Source organism: Carassius auratus, chromosome 32 (genome assembly GCF_003368295.1).
Source record: "Carassius auratus strain Wakin chromosome 32, ASM336829v1, whole genome shotgun sequence".
In the NCBI taxonomy this organism is placed as follows: Eukaryota; Metazoa; Chordata; class Actinopteri; order Cypriniformes; family Cyprinidae; genus Carassius; species Carassius auratus.
Window position 1 is genome coordinate 28534328 of NC_039274.1, and position 19917 is coordinate 28554244.

The window sequence follows — 19917 nt, forward strand, 5'->3', positions numbered from 1 at the left end:
GCTGCTGTTTGTTTTTAAATCAAAATGGTCAGGGATATGAAATCCATCGTCATTTTAGAAACACGAAAGCATTTATTTCATAGCTCAGGAAACTCAAGTTATCAATTAAGTGAATAGGAAGAATTTGATTAGAAATTGTGGGGCTATAGTTGAACATTTTGTTGCGCTTAATCGTTTTTTTTTTTTTTTCCCAAAAAACATTTTGAATTATATAATAAAAAATGTGTGATCATTATATTATATAATAATATTAATTAATTGGTAATTTTATATTTTTATGGACCCTTAAATGTTCCTACAGGGCTGTTATCTTCTGATATTTACATTGTCTCATTATTTATTACTATTTTACAAAGATTTGGGATGTGAAAGACGATGTGAAAAATGATGCATATAAATGGCTCTGTAAACAGGCAGGAGACAGCAATTTTCACAATTTTTATGCATTTTCCCTTTGTCTTTAACAGAACAGCATTTTATATAGGAAAATGTGAGAAGCAGATGACTTCTGCAAAGATCTCTATGCACCTAGGAGAAGCATTTGAGATATTTAAGAGATCTCATTTATGATTTTCCTCTTTCCTCTGGGTCTCTTTTTCCCGTGTCCTGTTCCCGTCCCAGACACATCTGTAAGCCCCCCTTGATTGTTCGACAGACTCAAGGTCCAGCCGTATAGTGACTGCAGTCATTTTAAAAATGAATAAGTGAGCATTGAGAGGAACTCATCTATTAGGAGGAGCAATTTGTCAACATGACCCAGTCTCTCGGGACCCGATGGAGGAAGACACTGTGGGAAACGAGAGATCTAGGCATCCCTGTTTGTGATTATCAGATGAGCTCTGAGTCCTGGAGTCTCTTCAGCCCGCTATCTGGGTCAGACAGGAAGAATGTCTGAGAGTGGAATCACATCTCTCTCTTTCTCTCTGTCCCTCTACACCATTTCCAATTTGAGGCATGAAATCCCCCCCCAAAATATACGTTAGCTCAAGAATTGTCTCGCTTGCTCTCCATTATTTTTCTCTCTCTGCTCTCAAATATTTCTGCATGTATTGATTCTCTCATAATCTCTTTTTCTCACTATGCCAGCTGCCGGATCTCAGTCCTGCTGCAGGACTAGTAGTGTCCAGAAACTCTGAGAACTTCATATATTATGTGAGAGACTGACTTTTTCTGAGCAAGGAGGAAGACAAACAGACCAGACAGAGATTGATTGAAGGGCTGGGGGCTATCTATCTATCTATCTATCTATCTATCTATCTATCTATCTATCTATCTATCTATCTATCTATCTATCTATCTATCTATCTATCTATCTATCTATCTATCTATCTATCTATCTATCTATCTATTAGTATATCTCTTATATACACTATGTACTTATGCACTGTTTTCAAATGTGTCGTGAATTAATTTTATATGGTTATTTCATTCATGTCATTCAGCATTGTAGTTTAACAGCTCCTTCCCCTTCATTACATAATTAAAGCTGCGACAGTGAAGAACAAGAAATCTGCACCATTCCACACTTTTTTTTTTTTTATCAATTAAGTGCATCATCTGGGTATTTAAAACACACCTTTTCTATTTCTAATTTTCAGTCCGAATGCACTACATGCACTTCTTATACTACATGATTATGCAAATTGGGACGCACCTATTATAAAAGATTACATAGCGTAGGTGTGATGAAATTGTGTATTTTTGTGTGCGTACACAGGTAAACCAGCGTACCTTCACATAGGGGAGGAGGTGGACGGTGTGGACATGCGGGCAGAGGTCGGACTGCTGACTCGCAACATTTTGATCAGAGGCGAGATGGAGCCGACATGTTACGGCAATGATGCCTGCAAGTTCTTCTCCTTCGACACGTTTGGTGGACATCTTAAGGTAGTCCGACCCTCCTGTCACTTCAAACACACATTTCTCTGTTAAACAGCAGCCACAGTTGTCTTGTTATGCCTGCATCAGTGCACTAGCTCATCCGAACATGGATGTTCACACCCTCAGAATGAGTTATTACAGCGATGGCACCTCTAGCTAGACATTAACACTCTGTCAAACTAGCAGAATGGATATTTTTTTTTTGCCTTTGGTTCCTGCAAAGGGCCTGCCAGTGTGTGTGTGTGTGTGTGTGTGTGATGGGGCCACTCAAGCGTCTGGCCTCTCTAGTAATTGGCCCAGATCTGACTGTTCCTTTCCCTTCCTCACCTTCGCTGTCGTGCAGAAGGTTGGCCCATTTCTCCACTCAAGAAGAGATTTCCATGTGCAACAGCTGGGTCATCCTGTCTTTCAATTTGAGAGGAAACCGCTTTTATTTCTTGCTAATAAATAACATTAACCCTAAAATATTAAATCGGTCATCATTTACTAAACCTTCCAAATCCAAATGGCTCTCAACAGTGAGTATCATTTAAATAATATATGTCTTTGAGGCATTGCGTTTTTGTTCATTTTATTTTGATTAATGTTTTAATGTTTATAGTTTTAGTCTCCATCTAGAAGCAACTGTTTAACAACACCCTAGAAACCAGCTAAAACATCCTAAAAACTCTTTAGCAACAAGTCCGCAACCAGGCTAGGGCAGAAACAGATTAATATTTAGATAATCGATTAATCTTAAAAATATTAGAACGATAAATGGATTAACACATATTATTTCACAGATTAATCAGTAGGCATTGGTCGATTATTCAGCTTTTGTAATTCATTAAAATATTGAGTTATATATACTCTATACATTTTCATATATACTGTACATAGAGCTGATGTAAAAATCCACATCCCTAAGATCAGATGCTTTCTTAACTGCTGTTTTCTCACCACTGTCATATTTGTTGTGTGTTTATTTTGTTCAGCAGCATCAGGAGAGTAAACGACTAACAGTAAATGACTGCTTGATTATATCAATTTTTTTTACCTCAAAGAATGAAAAAGAGCTTCAACAAATGACAGCATTTCCTCTTTTTAGTTTTTAATTTTATTTTAGTTTTTAGTTTACTTTCCCAAACGCCTCCTCTTCTTCTTCTTCTGGTTTTAATGATGGCTGGAAAACCAACTTATAGGAGCATTGCTGACACCTACTGGACAGGAGTGTGGACAGTATTTCTCAGATTTATTAGGAGACTACACAGTTTCTCAGATATATTTCCATCAAAATCTTTAGTGGCATGTTTTATTTTCCAGTTTGCATCTCTAACTCTTTCGTATATTTTGCAATCTAATAGAATGCTTGGTAGCACTTAATTTTAAGGACCAATTCTCATTATTAACTAGTTGCTCATTAGCATGCCTATTACTAGCATGTTGGTTGTTTATAAGTGCTTACAGTATAAAGCCCATATCAATGTCTTATTTTGCATGACCATATGGATTGCATGGGAAGGCTGAATTACAGTCTTGCTCTACAGCGCCACACTGGTTAAACCATATTATTGCAGGCTTTTACATTAGGTCACATGAGATGAAATGACTATTCGACAACAAAAATATTTGTTGACAGGGGCTCATAAATTATTAAATTATTTGGTTGGAATGAGCTCAGTAATTTAATGAGAGCTGTATCCATGTTTGGGTCAACATGTCAGTAAAAAATGCTCTTCGCTCACATACCCATTTGAAAACATGTTCAGCCTGCTTATTTAGAGCAGTGAACCCACTGACATCCGACCAGACGATTTGAGCTTGTGTTTATGGTTTTCAACCACAAGGGAGGTCATAAAAACTGCCTTCCGTGTCCGTGCTGTCACATTCTTATGATATTTGCCAGGCTAATCTAATTTATGATACATTTAGAGAAATGTCAAGTTGGGGATGAGATTGCACATTTGGCCATCCAAAAGGATGAAAGACATTAATTGGAGCCAAAGTGTGCCACCTTCCCCTGGGAACCATCAAATCATCTTCCTTTCACTCGCATTCTACTGCATTGCACAGATATGACGTGCAGCATATTTAAAGTACTTTGACTTGAAACGATCTGATGTAGGTCACAAAAAAGGCAGCCGTGAAGTCCAAAAGTGAACATTCTGCCAGATGTGCGAGAACGAGAGAAGAGAGGAAATCAATCCATCTGACACCTTTACATCCCGCCCGTGCATATATTCATGCATAGACTGGCATGCACGTCTCAAATCTTATTCTGAAAGGATTACGATATTTACATTTCTCACTTTTGATGTTCCTTCATCTAGAATCTCGAGTTTCAGATTTTGAATTTCCATATTAAGGAGTACAACTTGCATAGACCCTGATGGGATCACCCAACCTGGATATTAATATCATTGTCCATTAAAGTAAAAAATAGCAGAAATGAGTATCTGCTAAAAAAAAAATTATGAATGGAATCTTTTGTTTTTTATTTCAGGGATTCTAAAAGTTTTTTTTTTTTTTTCAGCTGAACCCCTTTGACATAAAATAATTACTTGGAAAAGAAAGTGTATAAACCATCTTTTTTTTTCACTCAGAAATTGCTAGTAAATGTCACAAAGAATAGTAATTACAAAGAAATGTCAAGTAACTCAATGAATAACATGACATATTGAAGTAGAAATGTTGAAATAATATTTTCTTGTAAAAATTACTCCAGTGATCTTTAATTAGCAAATTTGATTTTTTAATTATTTATTTATTTATTTACATTGAAGTACTTTCATGATTTTAAGTTAATTTTTCAATAATTTATCAACACACTTGCATGTTCATGGTTTGCTTTCTGATGTCAGTTTACGGTCACGTATATGGAAACACGTTTCCTCTACATTTTTTATAAGTAAAAAAGAAAAATTAACTGCGACTTTTGAAAAAAGCCAATTCTGAGATGTTTTTCTCAGATTTCTATTTCCACATCTGGCAATTCTGAGTTTATATCATGCAGTTTTTTACTATTTTTTTCAAAATTGCGAGAGAAAAAAAGGAAGAATTGTGAGATAAAACATTGCGATTATATTTGTCTTTTTTTTATCCTGTGGAAGGGACAAGCTTCCATATCACATGACATGCAAGTAACAAGTAAAAAAATAGTAGCCCCAAAGACAGATATGAATATCATTGTCCAAGTCAAAAATAGCACAAAAGAGTGTCATATTCCTATCTCTTATGTTTTACTCTTCAGGTGGAGCGAGGTTTCCTCTCTGTGCATATGGAAGGGGTAGAGTTAAAGCACATGGGGCAGCAGTCTATGGGACACTACCCCGTCCACTTCCATATGAACGGGGACGTGGATGAGAAGGGAGGCTACAACTCGCCAACTTACGTGAAAGACCTGTCCATTCATCACACCTTCTCCCGCTGCGTCACCATCCACGGCACCAACGGGCTGCTGGTGAGTTTCAGGGGCACAGGTTATGTGTGCTTGAAGACATCCATAATGAGTCTCTGCTGCTAAATTAATGGAATGGAATCTTTAGTTCTTGATTTTGATCAAATGGAATCTTTTATTTATCGTTCCCTTAATTTCCACACTTAATTTCCCAACTACTGGGAAAAATAATTCACTGAAAATTCACTGAAAAGTAAATAATATCTAAACATCCATAAAAGAAGATACAATTATTTGAGAATCCAAATACCATAAGATAAGGCTTTTCAGATAATCTATCTTGAATTAAGTTTTACGTAACAAAGTGACAATTATTTTTTTTGATTTTTTTTGCTTTAAGCATAAAGTAATCTAGTGGGCTGGCAAACAATTTTCCAATGAAGTATGACAAATAAATCCCAATAATGGGGAATGTTATTGGATGGAAAAGCACAGTAGTTTAAGAAAAAGTTTACAATGTGGATGGATGGATTTGTATAAATATCTAATCACCCTTAAAACTAGATAAATGCAGAGTTGAAAAGCTAACATTTTTTAAAATTTTGCATGAATATCTTAAAATCCTTGATAAATGTACTTGAGAGAAGACATTTTTTAAAATATAAATCCTTAAATCAAAAATACATGTACTTGAGAAGCAATGTTTTTATCTCTATAAATGTAAAATACTTATTTTTGTAAAATATATTTTGAATTGAGTTTTGTAACCCTTTTACGTAACCAAGACTAGTAGTTTAATACAAGCCAAAAGCAGAAAGGCTGAAAAGATGAATCCTGAAAAACTTCTGCAATCTAGAATATGGCTCAGTGTCTTCCTGCATTAGCTGCTCCTCAATTCTTAGTGATCTCTAGCTGTCAATCATCTGTCTGATTTTGATTGACAGGCCGCACCCCTGCACTCTTTGCAAGACTTACATTGAAGCTTCAGGAATGGAAAACAGGCTAGTCAGGAAACTAAACCCAATAGTCAAAACCTTGTAATTGACAAACTAGGCTTTCTGTTTCACACTTGCATGATATCCAGGTGTTTTGCTGGTACTGATGCCAACCAGCAGATTTTCCAGTATCGTTTACATCATACAGGAGCTGAGTACTTGGCTTCATTTGACTCTATTTAGTTATATGAAATATGCTTTGTCAGAGCTCAACAGAGCTGGAATATGAATCTGTAATTTATTGCACTGCAGTCCGTCCTTGGCTTATTTTCTAAAAAGTGCGGAGCTGCTGTTCAAACGCTTCTCAAAGATGCAGGAGCGCTGCTGTAAGCTGCTTTATTTTCTTCACAGGAGACGAGGTGAAAGGTTACAGTACAGAAAAGCCACATTATTTGTTCACGATAGCATGCTATGATTTTATTTCGGAGCCAGTGGGGGGGCCGCACCAACCTCAGAGCTCTGACGTGAATAACTCTTTGACGAAGGTTGCCTCTAATACGTTTAACAATGCTAAATGTTCTTCAGCCCAGCGGTGGTTGTATTACACACTGAGGTAGTTTGCAATTCACCTATTTCTTTGAAAGGATTCATGGGATTGCTTTCAGTCCCGAAAACCGAGTTTTGTTTGCCAGCTTTCATTGAGGGGATGATGTTTCCATCAGCGTTGTATGTGGGGGCAAAACGTGCAGCATTTCAGCTTCACCTCAGGCTTTTACAAATGTGTATTCACAGCTGGTGCTCGAAAAGAGAAGATAGCTGGCATCTTTTATGGAAATATCTTGTTTTTTTATGTTGAGTTGTAGGTGACCATGAGCACCGCATGATGGAATAGAAAATATGAGGATTTTGTCATGGTTTACTCACTTTTAAAACCTGTTTGTTTCTTTCATGACATGCATAAGGAGATGTTGGATGGATGGATGTCCAAACTTTGTGGATGTGGTTTCAAACTGAAATGCTTCAAAAGAGCAAAATAAGAGTTGTCCATACAACTTGTGTGCTATACTGTGGCGGTCAAAAATCTAGTTTTTTTTTTTTTTTTGCTGTATTTTAGTTTTTTTATTCTTTTAAGTAATATTTTGTATTTTTATGATATTTTATGGTAACAAATTATATTTATGGAATAGTTATGATCCATTTATTACCTGTTAACCATTTTGCAAGCATAGAGTAGTAAACTGTTAAAAAAGTCAACTGTAGTAAATGTTAAATGCTTTTAAGTTATAGAAGTTCAAATGTATTATTATTAAAAAGGCACAAAATAATATTTTTTAAACAAGTAAAACATTCTAAAATACATAACTATATATATACATAGTTTTAATTCTTTATTATAAGTTATAGAAGTTTAAATGTATTATTATTAAAAAGGCACAAAATAATATTTTTTAAACAAGTAAAACATTCTAAAAAACAAAACATATATCTACACAGATTTTAAATTCTTTATTATAATTTATAGCAGTTTAAATGTTTCATTATGAAAAATGCACAAAATTATATATTTTTTAAACAAGTAAGACATTCTAAAAAACCAACACAGACACGCAAACACACACACACAAATATATATATATATATATATATATATATACAGTATAAAAATATTTACAGATGAAGATCTTCTACTTCCCTTTTTGATTCGGATTAATTTTAAGAGTAAATTATGAGTCACTGGGTTTCTTTTAGTTAGTTTTAGTACCTCATCTTCTGTCGTCTAATGTTCTTAATTTCTCGGTAGGTGAAGGATGTTGTGGGCTATGATGCTTTAGGACACTGTTTCTTCACTGAGGACGGAGCGGAGGAGAGGAACATGTTCGACCATTGTCTGGGTCTGCTGGTGAAGGCGAGCACACTTTTGCCCTCCGACAGAGACAGCAAGATGTGCCGTGACATAACCTACGGAGCTTATCCTGGATACGTGGCCAAACCACGCCAGGACTGCAGGTAAAACTCACTGACCAGAGAGATAAACATGGACAGGATGGTGTGGATGATTGTATCTCAAGAAACCACGAATATTTCACCCTAAAATCAAAAGAAAGAACTATTTTTCCTTAGGAATCCCGAGCTAATATTAAGATTAAAAAAAACTAAAAATAGATATATAAAATAGCTATAGATGAGAATTGATTCTCTATTAATATTACATTTTTGTATAATGTTGTGTATTTTATGTTTAATGTAATACAATATTATTTATTACAAATTTATTTCAAAAAACTTTTGTTAATATTTTTTTTGTTATTTTTAAATATTACTATTTAGGTTTAATTTGTTTTCCAGTTTTAGTTTTTATTCATTCAGTTTATTAATTTTAGTCCTTAAAACATTTTCAAATGTAAAATGTCTCATAAAATGTTTTTTTTTTTAATCTAATATTTACATTTTATTGTATTTCAGCTTTATTTCAGATGACAAAATGTTTTTAATAGTTGTATTATTAGTTAACTATAAGAACCCTGATGTTGACTAATTTATGTATATATTTGTATATGCACATATACATAAATACTAATTAAATACATTAAATAGTTGACTTCATGGAACCAAATGGCTCTTGGATGACTGGATAATAGCCAACTAATCATAAACCAACCCTAGTTTAGTTTAGTTTATTCTTTTATCTTTTATATCTAAGCAATATTCTATTTATTATTGCTTTTATATTTAATAAATGCAATGCTAAATTATCATATTGCCATATTTCCAGTATGCGTGATACTAACTGCAATACGGCTGTCATGCAGCAAACTGTGCAGCTCTAATTTTGTATATCATTAAGTGTTAACATTGTCATGATCATTATACTACTGTAGCTACGTTCTGTTGACTCATGCCTCTTTTAGTTGTTTTCTCACTATGGTATTCTTTAATCAAGGCTTCCTCTTCAGAAAGCAACTTCACAACATGCGGTTGCACTGAAGATCGTTTCCGCCCAAGCTCATTATTGTGTAATGATTTTTATCCTTAGATGCACTCGCATTCTTAGAACCTTGGATAGTCTTTGCTAATTAAAATAACAACATCCCCACATTGAGAAACCCTGCTAAACTCTGGCAGTGAAACTGTCTGGGTTGGGAAAACCGGGATTTGGTGTTGACAGTAAATATGTTTAATTTGTGCCGCAGAGCTGGGAATTGCTTTGAAGTGTGGTTAAGTGTGCAGCGTTAGCATGAGGTGAATACTTATGGAATCAGATCCTTCATTTTTAACAATGCCTAGTTACACATCTTAAAAACATTGCCAATGCCACTCAAAAATGTCAATAGGCAACAGGTGCTTTTTTTCCCCCCACATGGATTTTTATCTTCATGCAAACACCTTTTGCATGCATTTATTCCAGTTCCATGTAGCATGTGGAACGAAGAGCCTTCCAAAGCATTAGGGAGTTGAATTGCATTAAATTGCTAATTGCTCTCATATATATTGCATGAACGACGCACCATTTAGATTCGGTCAATAGAGAGGATGAAGCTTTATAGCTCTTAAATTATAGAGGAAGACACTGCCAGAGATCCTGTAATATCACCACTTTAGTCATTCCTGATTAAGTCACACATTAAAACATTGCAGTAAGATTTTCGTATCACATCATGGATGGATGGATAGACAGACAGATCCCATTTTAACGTCTCTCTCCCCAACCAATTTCCCTTTCCTGTTAATAATAAATTGGCACAAGCAGAAAAAGGATAAATCGCTCATGTGTTTTTTCCACATATTTAGTTACAGTAGAGGCGAATATGGTTCCAGTGAAGTTAAAAATGGACATGTGCTAAATGTCAGCCGTGTTTGTTTATGTTTGTGGCGGCAGAATTGGGCAGCAATAAGAAGCCGTACAATCTAATCAGTGTCCTTCTCTCTCTTTCTCAGCGCCACCTCCACCTTCTGGATGGCTAACCCCAATAACAATCTCATCAACTGTGCCGCGGCCGGATCCGAGGTTAGTCTCGTTACCACATCGATGTCTCTGATTGATGGTGCCACTGTATCTCACCGGCTCCTGTGCACCTACCATGCTTATTTGTGATGGATCATACAGCGCCGTGTGCTGCTTAGCCGCGGATATTTTTTCTATACCGCTGTGAGCTCATTCTCAATTCGTTTTGTGTCATTAGGACGGCCATTAGCACCGTCTCCATGCACATGTAATGTGTATGTGTGTGTGTGTGTGTGTGTGTGTGGTCTTGCAGGAAACAGGATTCTGGTTCATTTTCCACCATGTCCCCACCGGTCCATCAGAGGGCATGTACTCCCCTGGCAAGTCCGAACATACACCCATGGGGCTGTTCATTAATAACAGAGCTCATTCCAATTACAGGGTGAGTGTGTGTGTGTGTGTGTCATCGTGAATGAAAGTGGGCCATGGCACTGGAGATATAGATGCCGCTAGCACCTCTCTCTGTATACACCATTAAAAGGCCGATGCTTGAGATTGATGATCTTGTTGTGGAAGCGAACGTTTTCTCTCGCCCTCCCGCTGTAATCTATGGCGTCATTCTCAGTGCGGCCACCATAATTGAAATATAATTCATTTTGAGCTGCTAGCTACTTAGCCCTTTAGTAAAACATGATTTAAGGGTTGGGGAATCCGGGGTTGGTGCTTTTGTGCTGAAATACAGTACCATCCTCAGTACAGTGCAACTTATCTTTATGATAGCAAGCTCTTACAGTGAGGAAAACCGAGATGTATTTTTATTTATGTATTTTTTGCATGTAATCTGGTGTTGTTGTTTTTTGTTTTTTGGAAAAATATATTTTTTATGTAATTGAAAAAGTTTCTCCTCATCAAGGCTAATAAAAAATACAGTAAAATTATACAATTATTTACAAATTTTAAATAGCTGTTTTCCATTTGAAGACATTTTAAAATGTAATAATTCCTGTGAGTCTTCAGTGTCACATGATCCTTCAGAAATCATTCTAATATGTTGATTTGCAGATCAAGAAACATTTATTATTATTATTATTATTATTATTATTATTATCAATGCTGAAAACAGTTATGCTGCTTAATATTTTTGTAGAAATAGATTTGTATATATACGGTAATAATATTTTGCAACATTATAAATATCTTTAGTGTCACCTTTAAACAGCTACATGTAAGCAATTTGTGTTGTACTTCTTGGATCTTTCTTATACGTTTTTTTTTTTGAAGTACTAGAAAGGGAACAGAATTTATTTTGAAATAAAAGAAAATCTATACTTTTGATCATTTTAAAGCATCCTTGATGTATAAAAGCATTAATTCCTTAAATAAATAAATAAATCTTACTGACCCCAGAGTAATGACTGATAGAGTATAAGGGAAAGTCTATGTTTAATTTAGTTTTTATTTTATTTTGATATGCCTTCCCTAGTTAATTTTAAACAGTTCTCCAGTGTAATGTAAAAGTACATATATAAAGAGTGAACCAATTGCTGTATATATCAGTATTTTAATTAGGGTGTAGCATGACACTCATGTTTTGTTTGTGTATTATGGTAGGCGGGGATGATCCTCGATCACGGAGTAAAGACGACTGAGGCTAACGCGAAGGACAAGAGACCCTACCTCTCCCTCGTAGGAGCGAGGTTGGCATTTGCAGTTTCTTACCGAAATGATAAAACTCACAAAAGTTTGTCAGAAGTAGTACATACTGTATGACCAGTGCTGTATTTTTCAAGTCTTCTGAACCCAGTATACCTCATCTTTGACACCCACAAAGATCATGCTGCTAGCTAACCAGCACACTTGCTTCGTTCATAACATCACTGTGCTGGTACTCAGTGTGGCATTCTGGTCTTTTTAGAAGGGACAATAAACTATATCATTTAGCCAGTTTTTTTGCATTCATGCCAAGCCTTTTTTTAATTGGCAGGTACGGCCCACACCAGGATGCAGACCCCTTCAAACCAAGAGTTCCTGCTCTGATCCATCATTTTGTGGCCTACAAGAATCAGGACCATGGTGCATGGCTAAGAGGAGGAGACGTTTGGCTGGACGATTGCCAGTAAGTGTTATTTTTATTTTATTTTATTTTAGTTCAGTTATATTTACATTTATGCAGACACTTTTATCCAAAGTGACTTACAGTGCATCCAGGAATTGAACCCACAACCTTTTGTGCTGCTAACGCAATGCTCTACCACTGAGCCTAAGTTAAGTTAAGTTGAGTTGAGTTGAGTTTAGTTTAGTTTTCCATTGGCATTTATGTCATTATTTCATTATCTTAACAGCATATTTAAGTTGAGTTTTATTTTAGTTCAGTTCAGTTAAGTTTATATTTACATTTATGCCGACGCTTTTATCCAAAGTGACTTAAGGCTGGTTCACACGGCAGGATAATTGGGCCGATTTTAGCCCCGATTCAGCCCTTCCGACAATCTTAGGATGCTCCGATTATCGTAAAATAATCTGATCAAATATTCCTGCCGTGTGTGGTGTGTTAAGACTAATCTCCTCTGCTCGGAAGAATGTCGGGACCGCTCCGATCTCAAATCGGGGATATCCAACATGTTGGATTTATTTTGCCCGATTTCTTCTCGTGTGTGGTGTCCCCCGAGGACAAACAATCACGCAGCCTGTGGACTGTGGCGTGTAGCCAATCAGAAAGCGAGGTGACGAGGCAGTGATAGTACCCGGAAACAAAATCAAAACAGCCGGCGTATATAATATAACAAATACAAATAAAGTCGATGGGCATAACTACATCCACAACTGCAGTCCACCAGAGTACATGGAAACTAATATATGAACGTTTATTTCAACGGTTATTAATCTGTGTAGTACGTAACAACATTTCTATGAGATAAAACAACAACTTTCCTCCATATTATGATATAGCAAGTATAGTCCATGCTCGCGTTGTCTCCACCTCTTTGACCATCGCCTTTTCTTGTTTTTCTTATGTTTTTTTTCCCGTTAAAAACAAAGCACAAACTATGGCCACTGCATCCTCTTCGTCCGCCATGATTGTTTACTCTAAAGTCACGTTTGATCTCGAGGGATTTTGCGAGATTTCCCGTCTGACCTGGGAATGCTCGGGAGTCAAATCGGTTCGTGTGTGATGTGTTGATATTGCCGTGTGGCTGCACACCACACACGGAGCGACCAAAACTGTTAGACCCGTGATTTTTTATCGCCGTGTGTGGGGTCTCTCAGGTTTGGAAAATCTGCCGACAATTTTAAAATCGTCCCGTGTGAACCAGGCCTTACAGTGCATCCAGGAATTGAACCCACAACCTTTTGTGCTGCTAACGCAATGCTCTACCACTGAGTTGAGTTGAGTTGAGTTGAGTTTTTTTCTTCACTGGCATTTATGTCATTATTTCATTATCTTAACAGCATATTTATTTATTTTTTCCAAATAAATGTTTACTGTCTGAATTAATGATGCATGCATCAAATATCACTTACAAAATGCAATGTCCACTGAACGGCTTCATTAAAATCGATTATTTAAATGCACTACATTTTTAAAATAAAAATGATTTGCTTGTGAGTTATTAAACATAGCGTCAGTAAAGTTGGCAAATAAATTATCATTCTTTTGTGCATCTCTGATAGATTTATGCTTGTTTGTCAGTTGTGATTGTCTGCACTCTCGAATCTGTTGAGAGTTATTGCGGTCAGCGTTGACATGTTCCTTCATCTTAATTGCACGCAGGTTCGCTGATAATGGAATCGGCCTGACTCTCGCCAGGTAAACTCGCTAATCACCATTTTCCCTTTATTCTATATTCTATTATTTTCTTAGCACACATTTCAGCAGTCTAAAAATGAAATGTGTTCATATTTGCTGAATTCATTATAGTGCCTGTAATTGGAAAATGACTTCTTAAGATGCAGGGAGGGAGTCCGGGCTTTTCTGGGAATGTGAAAGTAATTTACTGGTGAGTAATGTGTACATTTTCAAAAGGTTTTTCTCACTTTGTGCTTCTGTGTTCGAGCGTAGTGGAGGAACCTTCCCGGATGACGACGGCTCCCGTCAGGAGGTGAAGAACTCTCTTTTTGTGGGAGAGAGCGGGAACAGAGGGATGCCTGACTTGAACGATCAAACCTGGGGTCCGGGCGGCCCCGATCATCTCGGCAGGTCTCTGCCCAGAGGAGTGTGAGTGTTGTGAACCCCAGTTTACCATTTATCTTGTTTTTGCACTGTAAAACACTATTTAAAAGTGTTGTGAATGGTGTGGAAGTGTGAACTAAGGTTTCCAGGGAAATATTTGATCATTCCGGTGGCTTTGCAAAGAGAAAAATCACTATGAATTTGCAATTAAAATGTATTTACTTCTGTTAATATGTCTTTATATGGCATTCATATGCATCAAGATCAATTGATTGGAAATTGATTGGATCATAAAGAGTGGATCGAGATGGGTTGAAATATTCAAAATATCAAAAAGGAGTAATGTAAGACAAACAGATTTGGAGGAATTTTGCATTGCATCACTTGCTCACCACTGGATCCTTTGTAGTGAATGGGTGCCGTCAAAATGAGAGTCCAAACATCTTAACAAAACATCATAATAATCCACACCACTCCAGTCCATCAATCTGTGAAGTTTGTAAGAAAGTAAGATGCGTTTTTAATGGCTATATTACAAGTCCTTTATCCATGATATTGCTGAATCAGGAGTGAAATATGCACAGACCAAGCACTGATTACAAGCAAAAACAGTCCAAAACAGTTCTTAAAAAATCTGGGTGGACTTTGATGTGAGAGGACAACAGGGGATGGGCTTATTCACTGGAGAAAACATTATCATGGATTGTGGACTCAAAGCCTTTTTTAGCCACAGAAGCAAAGATTTAAAGTTAAAAAGTCTTAACGATGTATTTGTTTCTAATAAACATGCTTTTTCTCTTCACGAGATGGACTTGTGACTGATGGACAGGAGTAGTGTGAATTACTTGTGGATTATTGTGATGTTTTTAACAGCTGTTTTGACTCTCATTCTGACGGCACCCATTCACTGCAGAGGAATCATTAGTCAGCAAGTGATGTGATGATACATTTCTCCAAATTTGTTTCCATAAAGAAACAAATTAATCTACATTTTGGATGACCTGAGAGTAAGTACATTTAATTTTTTTGGGTGAACTATTCCTTTCAGAAAGTAAAAAAAGCCAATTTTAGTAATTTTGACTGAAGGTGAAATGTGTAGTTTCTGCTACACCTGCAATAAACGAAATAGCAAAATAAATAGCTGCAAGCCTTAATTAGTGTAATCCAGTCAGTAGAGGAAATTGCTGTAAAGATGAAATATCTTTAGTGAGTTCTGTTTACAATTGGGAAGAAATCAATCCAAAGTTTCATCTTTTACTTTGTTTTCTCTGACGTCTCACTAGACTCTTTTAAACCTGACAGGGCTTGAGGATTTCATGTGCTTGACTTTCATCTGTAATATTGCAGCTCAACATCTGTCACTTTATATTCTGGCTTCTATTGCTATAGAACATGCTGGATTTTGTGTGGATGTGTACAAAAAATGAATGCTAAAACACTTTTACAATCATTTTTATTGCACCCATGAGTCAAACTGAACACTTTTCTCTGAAAAGTGTCAGGTGCCTTCTTTAAACTTCAAGCTTTATTCTTTTAGATTGTAGAAAAGAACTTTAATCTGACAGTTCAGCCATCACTATCATTTTAATTGTTCTCTTAAAGGAACAGCCATTTGTAGAAATGATAAGCCACATTAGAACCACAATAGTGGTTCCAAATAGATGAGCAAAAACAGCTGATTCAAACAAAATAGCAATTTTGTACCAGTTGTTATTTATAAATTCACTACACATTTATAAAGTCGACCTTTTTTCATTTGCATTGACAAGCTTGCATTTTAATAAAAAAATACATTCCAAAAAATGCATCTGTTTAACTTTTGCAAACTTATACTGGCTATTCAAAGATGCCATATATATGTATACATAATTAAAAAAAAAAAAAATTGCCATCTTATAAGCAGATGATGAGAAAAAATAAGCATAAAAAAACTTCCTGGGTCCCTTGGGAAAATGTGTTACTCTTAACACTGACTGTGGAATTTTTAACTCAGACAGGGCAGTGGGCATTTTAAATATTGAAAATGTAACCTCTAGTTGCTAGGTAGCCATACATCCCATCCATCCCAAAATGAAAGAAAATGCAATTAACCCCAGACCCATCATGCATGCCAAGTTTGGCCAGTTTCCACTTCTGGGAGTGCATGTTATAAATGTTCAAAATGAGGAAGAAAATAGAAAGATGAAGAGCAGCTTTAGTCCTTATAACTGTTCCAAACCCCAAAAAGTCATACGTTAATCTTTTCTGTCTTGTTAAAAAATATATATATATATTATTATTATTATTATTATTATTATTATAACAGTAAAAATGTAACTTAGTCAAAAAAAAAAAAAATCTCAGGACAAGGCAAAAATGTATATTGTATGAATGCACAAGTCTTTATTTTGTTATTCAAAACAGGGTGAGATTACTGTTAACTAAAAATGTAACAAAATAAAATGTAAATATTCGATGGAAAAAAATCAAACAACAACGAGAAAGTGTGCAATTGGCAAATAACTGAAATTAGTTTAAGTTGAATCACAAAAGTTACTAATTGGAAATAAGTATAAACTAATGCTAAAATTTAAATAAATGTAACCTAAATAATAATTAATAAAAAGAATCAATAAATATAATATTCTTATTTATTTATTTTATTTATTATTCATATTTATCATTATTAATATTATATTATAATATTCTTATTAATAACAACAATAACAGTAAAAAGTCATTTCAATATTTTTTCTTTCTTTCTCAAGACAAGGCAAAAACAAAAACAATTTGTGATTCAATTCACTGTTATTATCATTAAAGCAAAACTATTAAAAAATGTAATTGAGATAAAGCTAAAATAAATCATATATGAATATTGGATGAAAAATCAATAAAATATGCTTAGGTTGAATTACTAAAATTACTGTCTGAAGATAAAAAAATAAACTACAAACATTACTAACTCTACATGAAAAAGTACATAACAAAATTATTTAAAAAAATAGAGTAAAAATACATTTTCAAGGTATTAAAATACACTTTATAATACAAAAATGCTAATAAATTGTCATTTTTAATTTAGTGCATCTAGTTTCTCAGAAAATACCATTTCTGTTGATTTTGTAAATGTTTTTCTCAGTTCATATTTGAAACTGTCCACTGTCCATCGCATCACATGGAGCAAGTGTCCCATCCTGGATGTTATTTGATGAGTGCAGTTCCAGTTCATGGTTGTCATTGCCCTCTACCCTGCAGGAACTTCCCCATTCGTGGAATGCAAATCTACGACGGACCAATCAACATCCAGAGCTGCACCTTCCGCAAATTCATTGCTCTGGACGGGCGACACACCAGCGCTTTTGGCTTCCGCCTGAACAACTCGTGGCAGAGCTGCCCGAATAACAACGTCACAGACATCACCTTCGATGAAGTCCCAGTAAGCGCCGCCCCTCGAGCTCTGTCCCGTATCGTCCAGATCTTTGTGACCCCTGTGGCAAAATATATGTCAGCACTCATTGTGCTCTGAGCTATTCCAGGAACTCTGATTGATTCTGTGCAGGTTGTCAAAGAGGATTATAACATTTTAGAGCGTCTCCTCACTGACAGAGGTTGTTATAATCACATCTCTCCCACCTTCCTGTCACTTCCAATAGTCAGATATGAAGCTTCATTGGCTGCGAAGTCTAAAGCACAGATCTGATTAGGATTGTGTGGCAGTGCATACTGAATGCCAAAATAAATATTTGAGCATTTTTGTGATTTATGATATATATTTCTATAAGTGCACAGCATAGCTTTAATATATTTCAAGATATAAGAGCCATGCATCCCAAACAAGTCAAGGCAGAGAACTAATATAAATGTAACAAACTGTTATTTTTTATTTTATTTTAATTTTAGGCTCATCCAAATCAGAATTTAAAGTCATACATTTTAAAAGATAATGTTATAATAATACTTGTTTAACTTTTGCTTTATAGTGTTTAATTAACCAGACTATCCAAAAGTAAGCATTACCAAATGGCTATTGAACATACTATACTGTTCACAATTTTGGGGTCATTTACATTTACATTTAGTCATTTAGCAGACACTTTTATCCAAAGCGACCTACAAATGAATGGGTCAGTAAGTATGTGTATATATAAAGTATTAATTTCTTAAAAAAATAAATAAATAAATAAATACATTTATTTATTTATAATTGTATTTTTTAAAAGAAATTAATACTTTAAATCAGCAAGGATGCATTAAATTGACAAGATGTGACTGTGCAGATATTTATGTTTTAAAAGATTTCTATATTAAAAGCTAAAAATCTTTCTGTTTATCTAAGAATTCTGACAAAATGTATAATTCTTGAAGAGCAAATCATAAAAATGAAAATACAGCTTTGATCACAGTAACAAATTACATTTTAAAATATATTACAACACCATTCAGTCATTTTAAATTGTAGTTGTAATTTTATGTATTTATTTTTATTTATTTTTTGCTGTATTTCTGATTAAATAAATGCATCCTTAGTGAGCTTAAGATATTTTCAAAAACATTAACAAAATCTAACATACATTTTTTTTTTTTAATGGTACAGCAGGTGTGAATATATCAATAGATCATGTATAATATTCTCAATTAAGATGTATAAATGTAGGTTAGATATGTGTCAGCTTTAGAACCAAATTTGTCGGTGCAAATCAGATGCAAACAAAACTTTTTGCACATTTTGTAACAAAAGTTGTCTTCAAAGAAGTGAAGTCATTTCTAAATAATTTCCTCATTTCCCATGTTCACTTATTCCTTGTCTCCAATCGTGGCTCTAGATTACTTCGCGTGTGTTCTTCGGTGAACCGGGCCCCTGGTTCAGCAAGATGGAGATGGACGGTGACAAGACGACCATTTTCCACGACAACGACGGCTCGGTGAGCGAATACCCAGGCGCTTTCCTGGTCAAAGAGGACAACTGGCTCCTGAGACACCCTGACTGCATTGAGATCCCCAGCTGGAGAGCTGCCATCTGCAGCGGGCACTACGCCCAGGTGAGTCTGACCCACACCCTCCTGCTACTCCCAAAACACTGCCACAAGCATCCACACGCAAACAGCTGCACCTTGTTCAGTACATTCCCAGAACTCGTGTTTACTTTCTTTGACAAAGCTAGAAACCTGGTTAAACTTCTTTGAAATTTGTTTTCTTTAGAGAAAGGCAAAGCTGTCAAACACTCAAGGGTTTTTTTCACGTGCACTTAAATACCATGCAAAATACCCCCCCCACCTCCAGATTTACATCCAGACCCGAAACCCAGCCAACCTGAACATGAAGATGGTGAAGGATGAGTATCCAGACAGGCCTCTGGAGCTGGTTGGTGCTCTGGGAAAGAGGAACCACTACCAGCAATTCCAGCCTGTGGTCATGCTGAGTAAAGGATACACCATGCACTGGGACCAAGCAGCTCCCGCCGAGGTCACAATCTGGCTCATCAACTTCAACAGGTCAGCGAGCGAGCACTTCCATCCACTGAGCACTGCACTGGTGATGCATTTTTGTTTGCCATCCCAGAAGCTCACATCACCCTGGTTCCCTGGACAAAGACCCATTTCTGCATTGGATTTTGGAATAATCGTAATTA

The 19917-nt window shown here is 35.7% G+C and overlaps 1 protein-coding gene across 2 annotated transcripts in view; it reads left to right on the forward strand.

The window, feature by feature from the left end:
• The window catches only part of LOC113052010 (cell migration-inducing and hyaluronan-binding protein-like), a 112228-nt gene that overhangs the window by 81059 nt on the left and 11252 nt on the right, over positions 1–19917 (forward strand). For both annotated transcript variants that reach the window (XM_026216252.1, XM_026216253.1), the window contains 12 exons: positions 1718–1887; positions 5111–5320; positions 7994–8199; positions 10129–10198; positions 10449–10577; positions 11747–11832; positions 12120–12251; positions 13908–13943; positions 14196–14351; positions 17544–17724; positions 19112–19327; positions 19569–19780. In XM_026216252.1, coding sequence (XP_026072037.1) covers positions 1718–1887; positions 5111–5320; positions 7994–8199; positions 10129–10198; positions 10449–10577; positions 11747–11832; positions 12120–12251; positions 13908–13943; positions 14196–14351; positions 17544–17724; positions 19112–19327; positions 19569–19780 — 1804 coding nt within the window. The remainder of the gene's footprint in view (positions 1–1717; positions 1888–5110; positions 5321–7993; positions 8200–10128; positions 10199–10448; positions 10578–11746; positions 11833–12119; positions 12252–13907; positions 13944–14195; positions 14352–17543; positions 17725–19111; positions 19328–19568; positions 19781–19917) is intronic.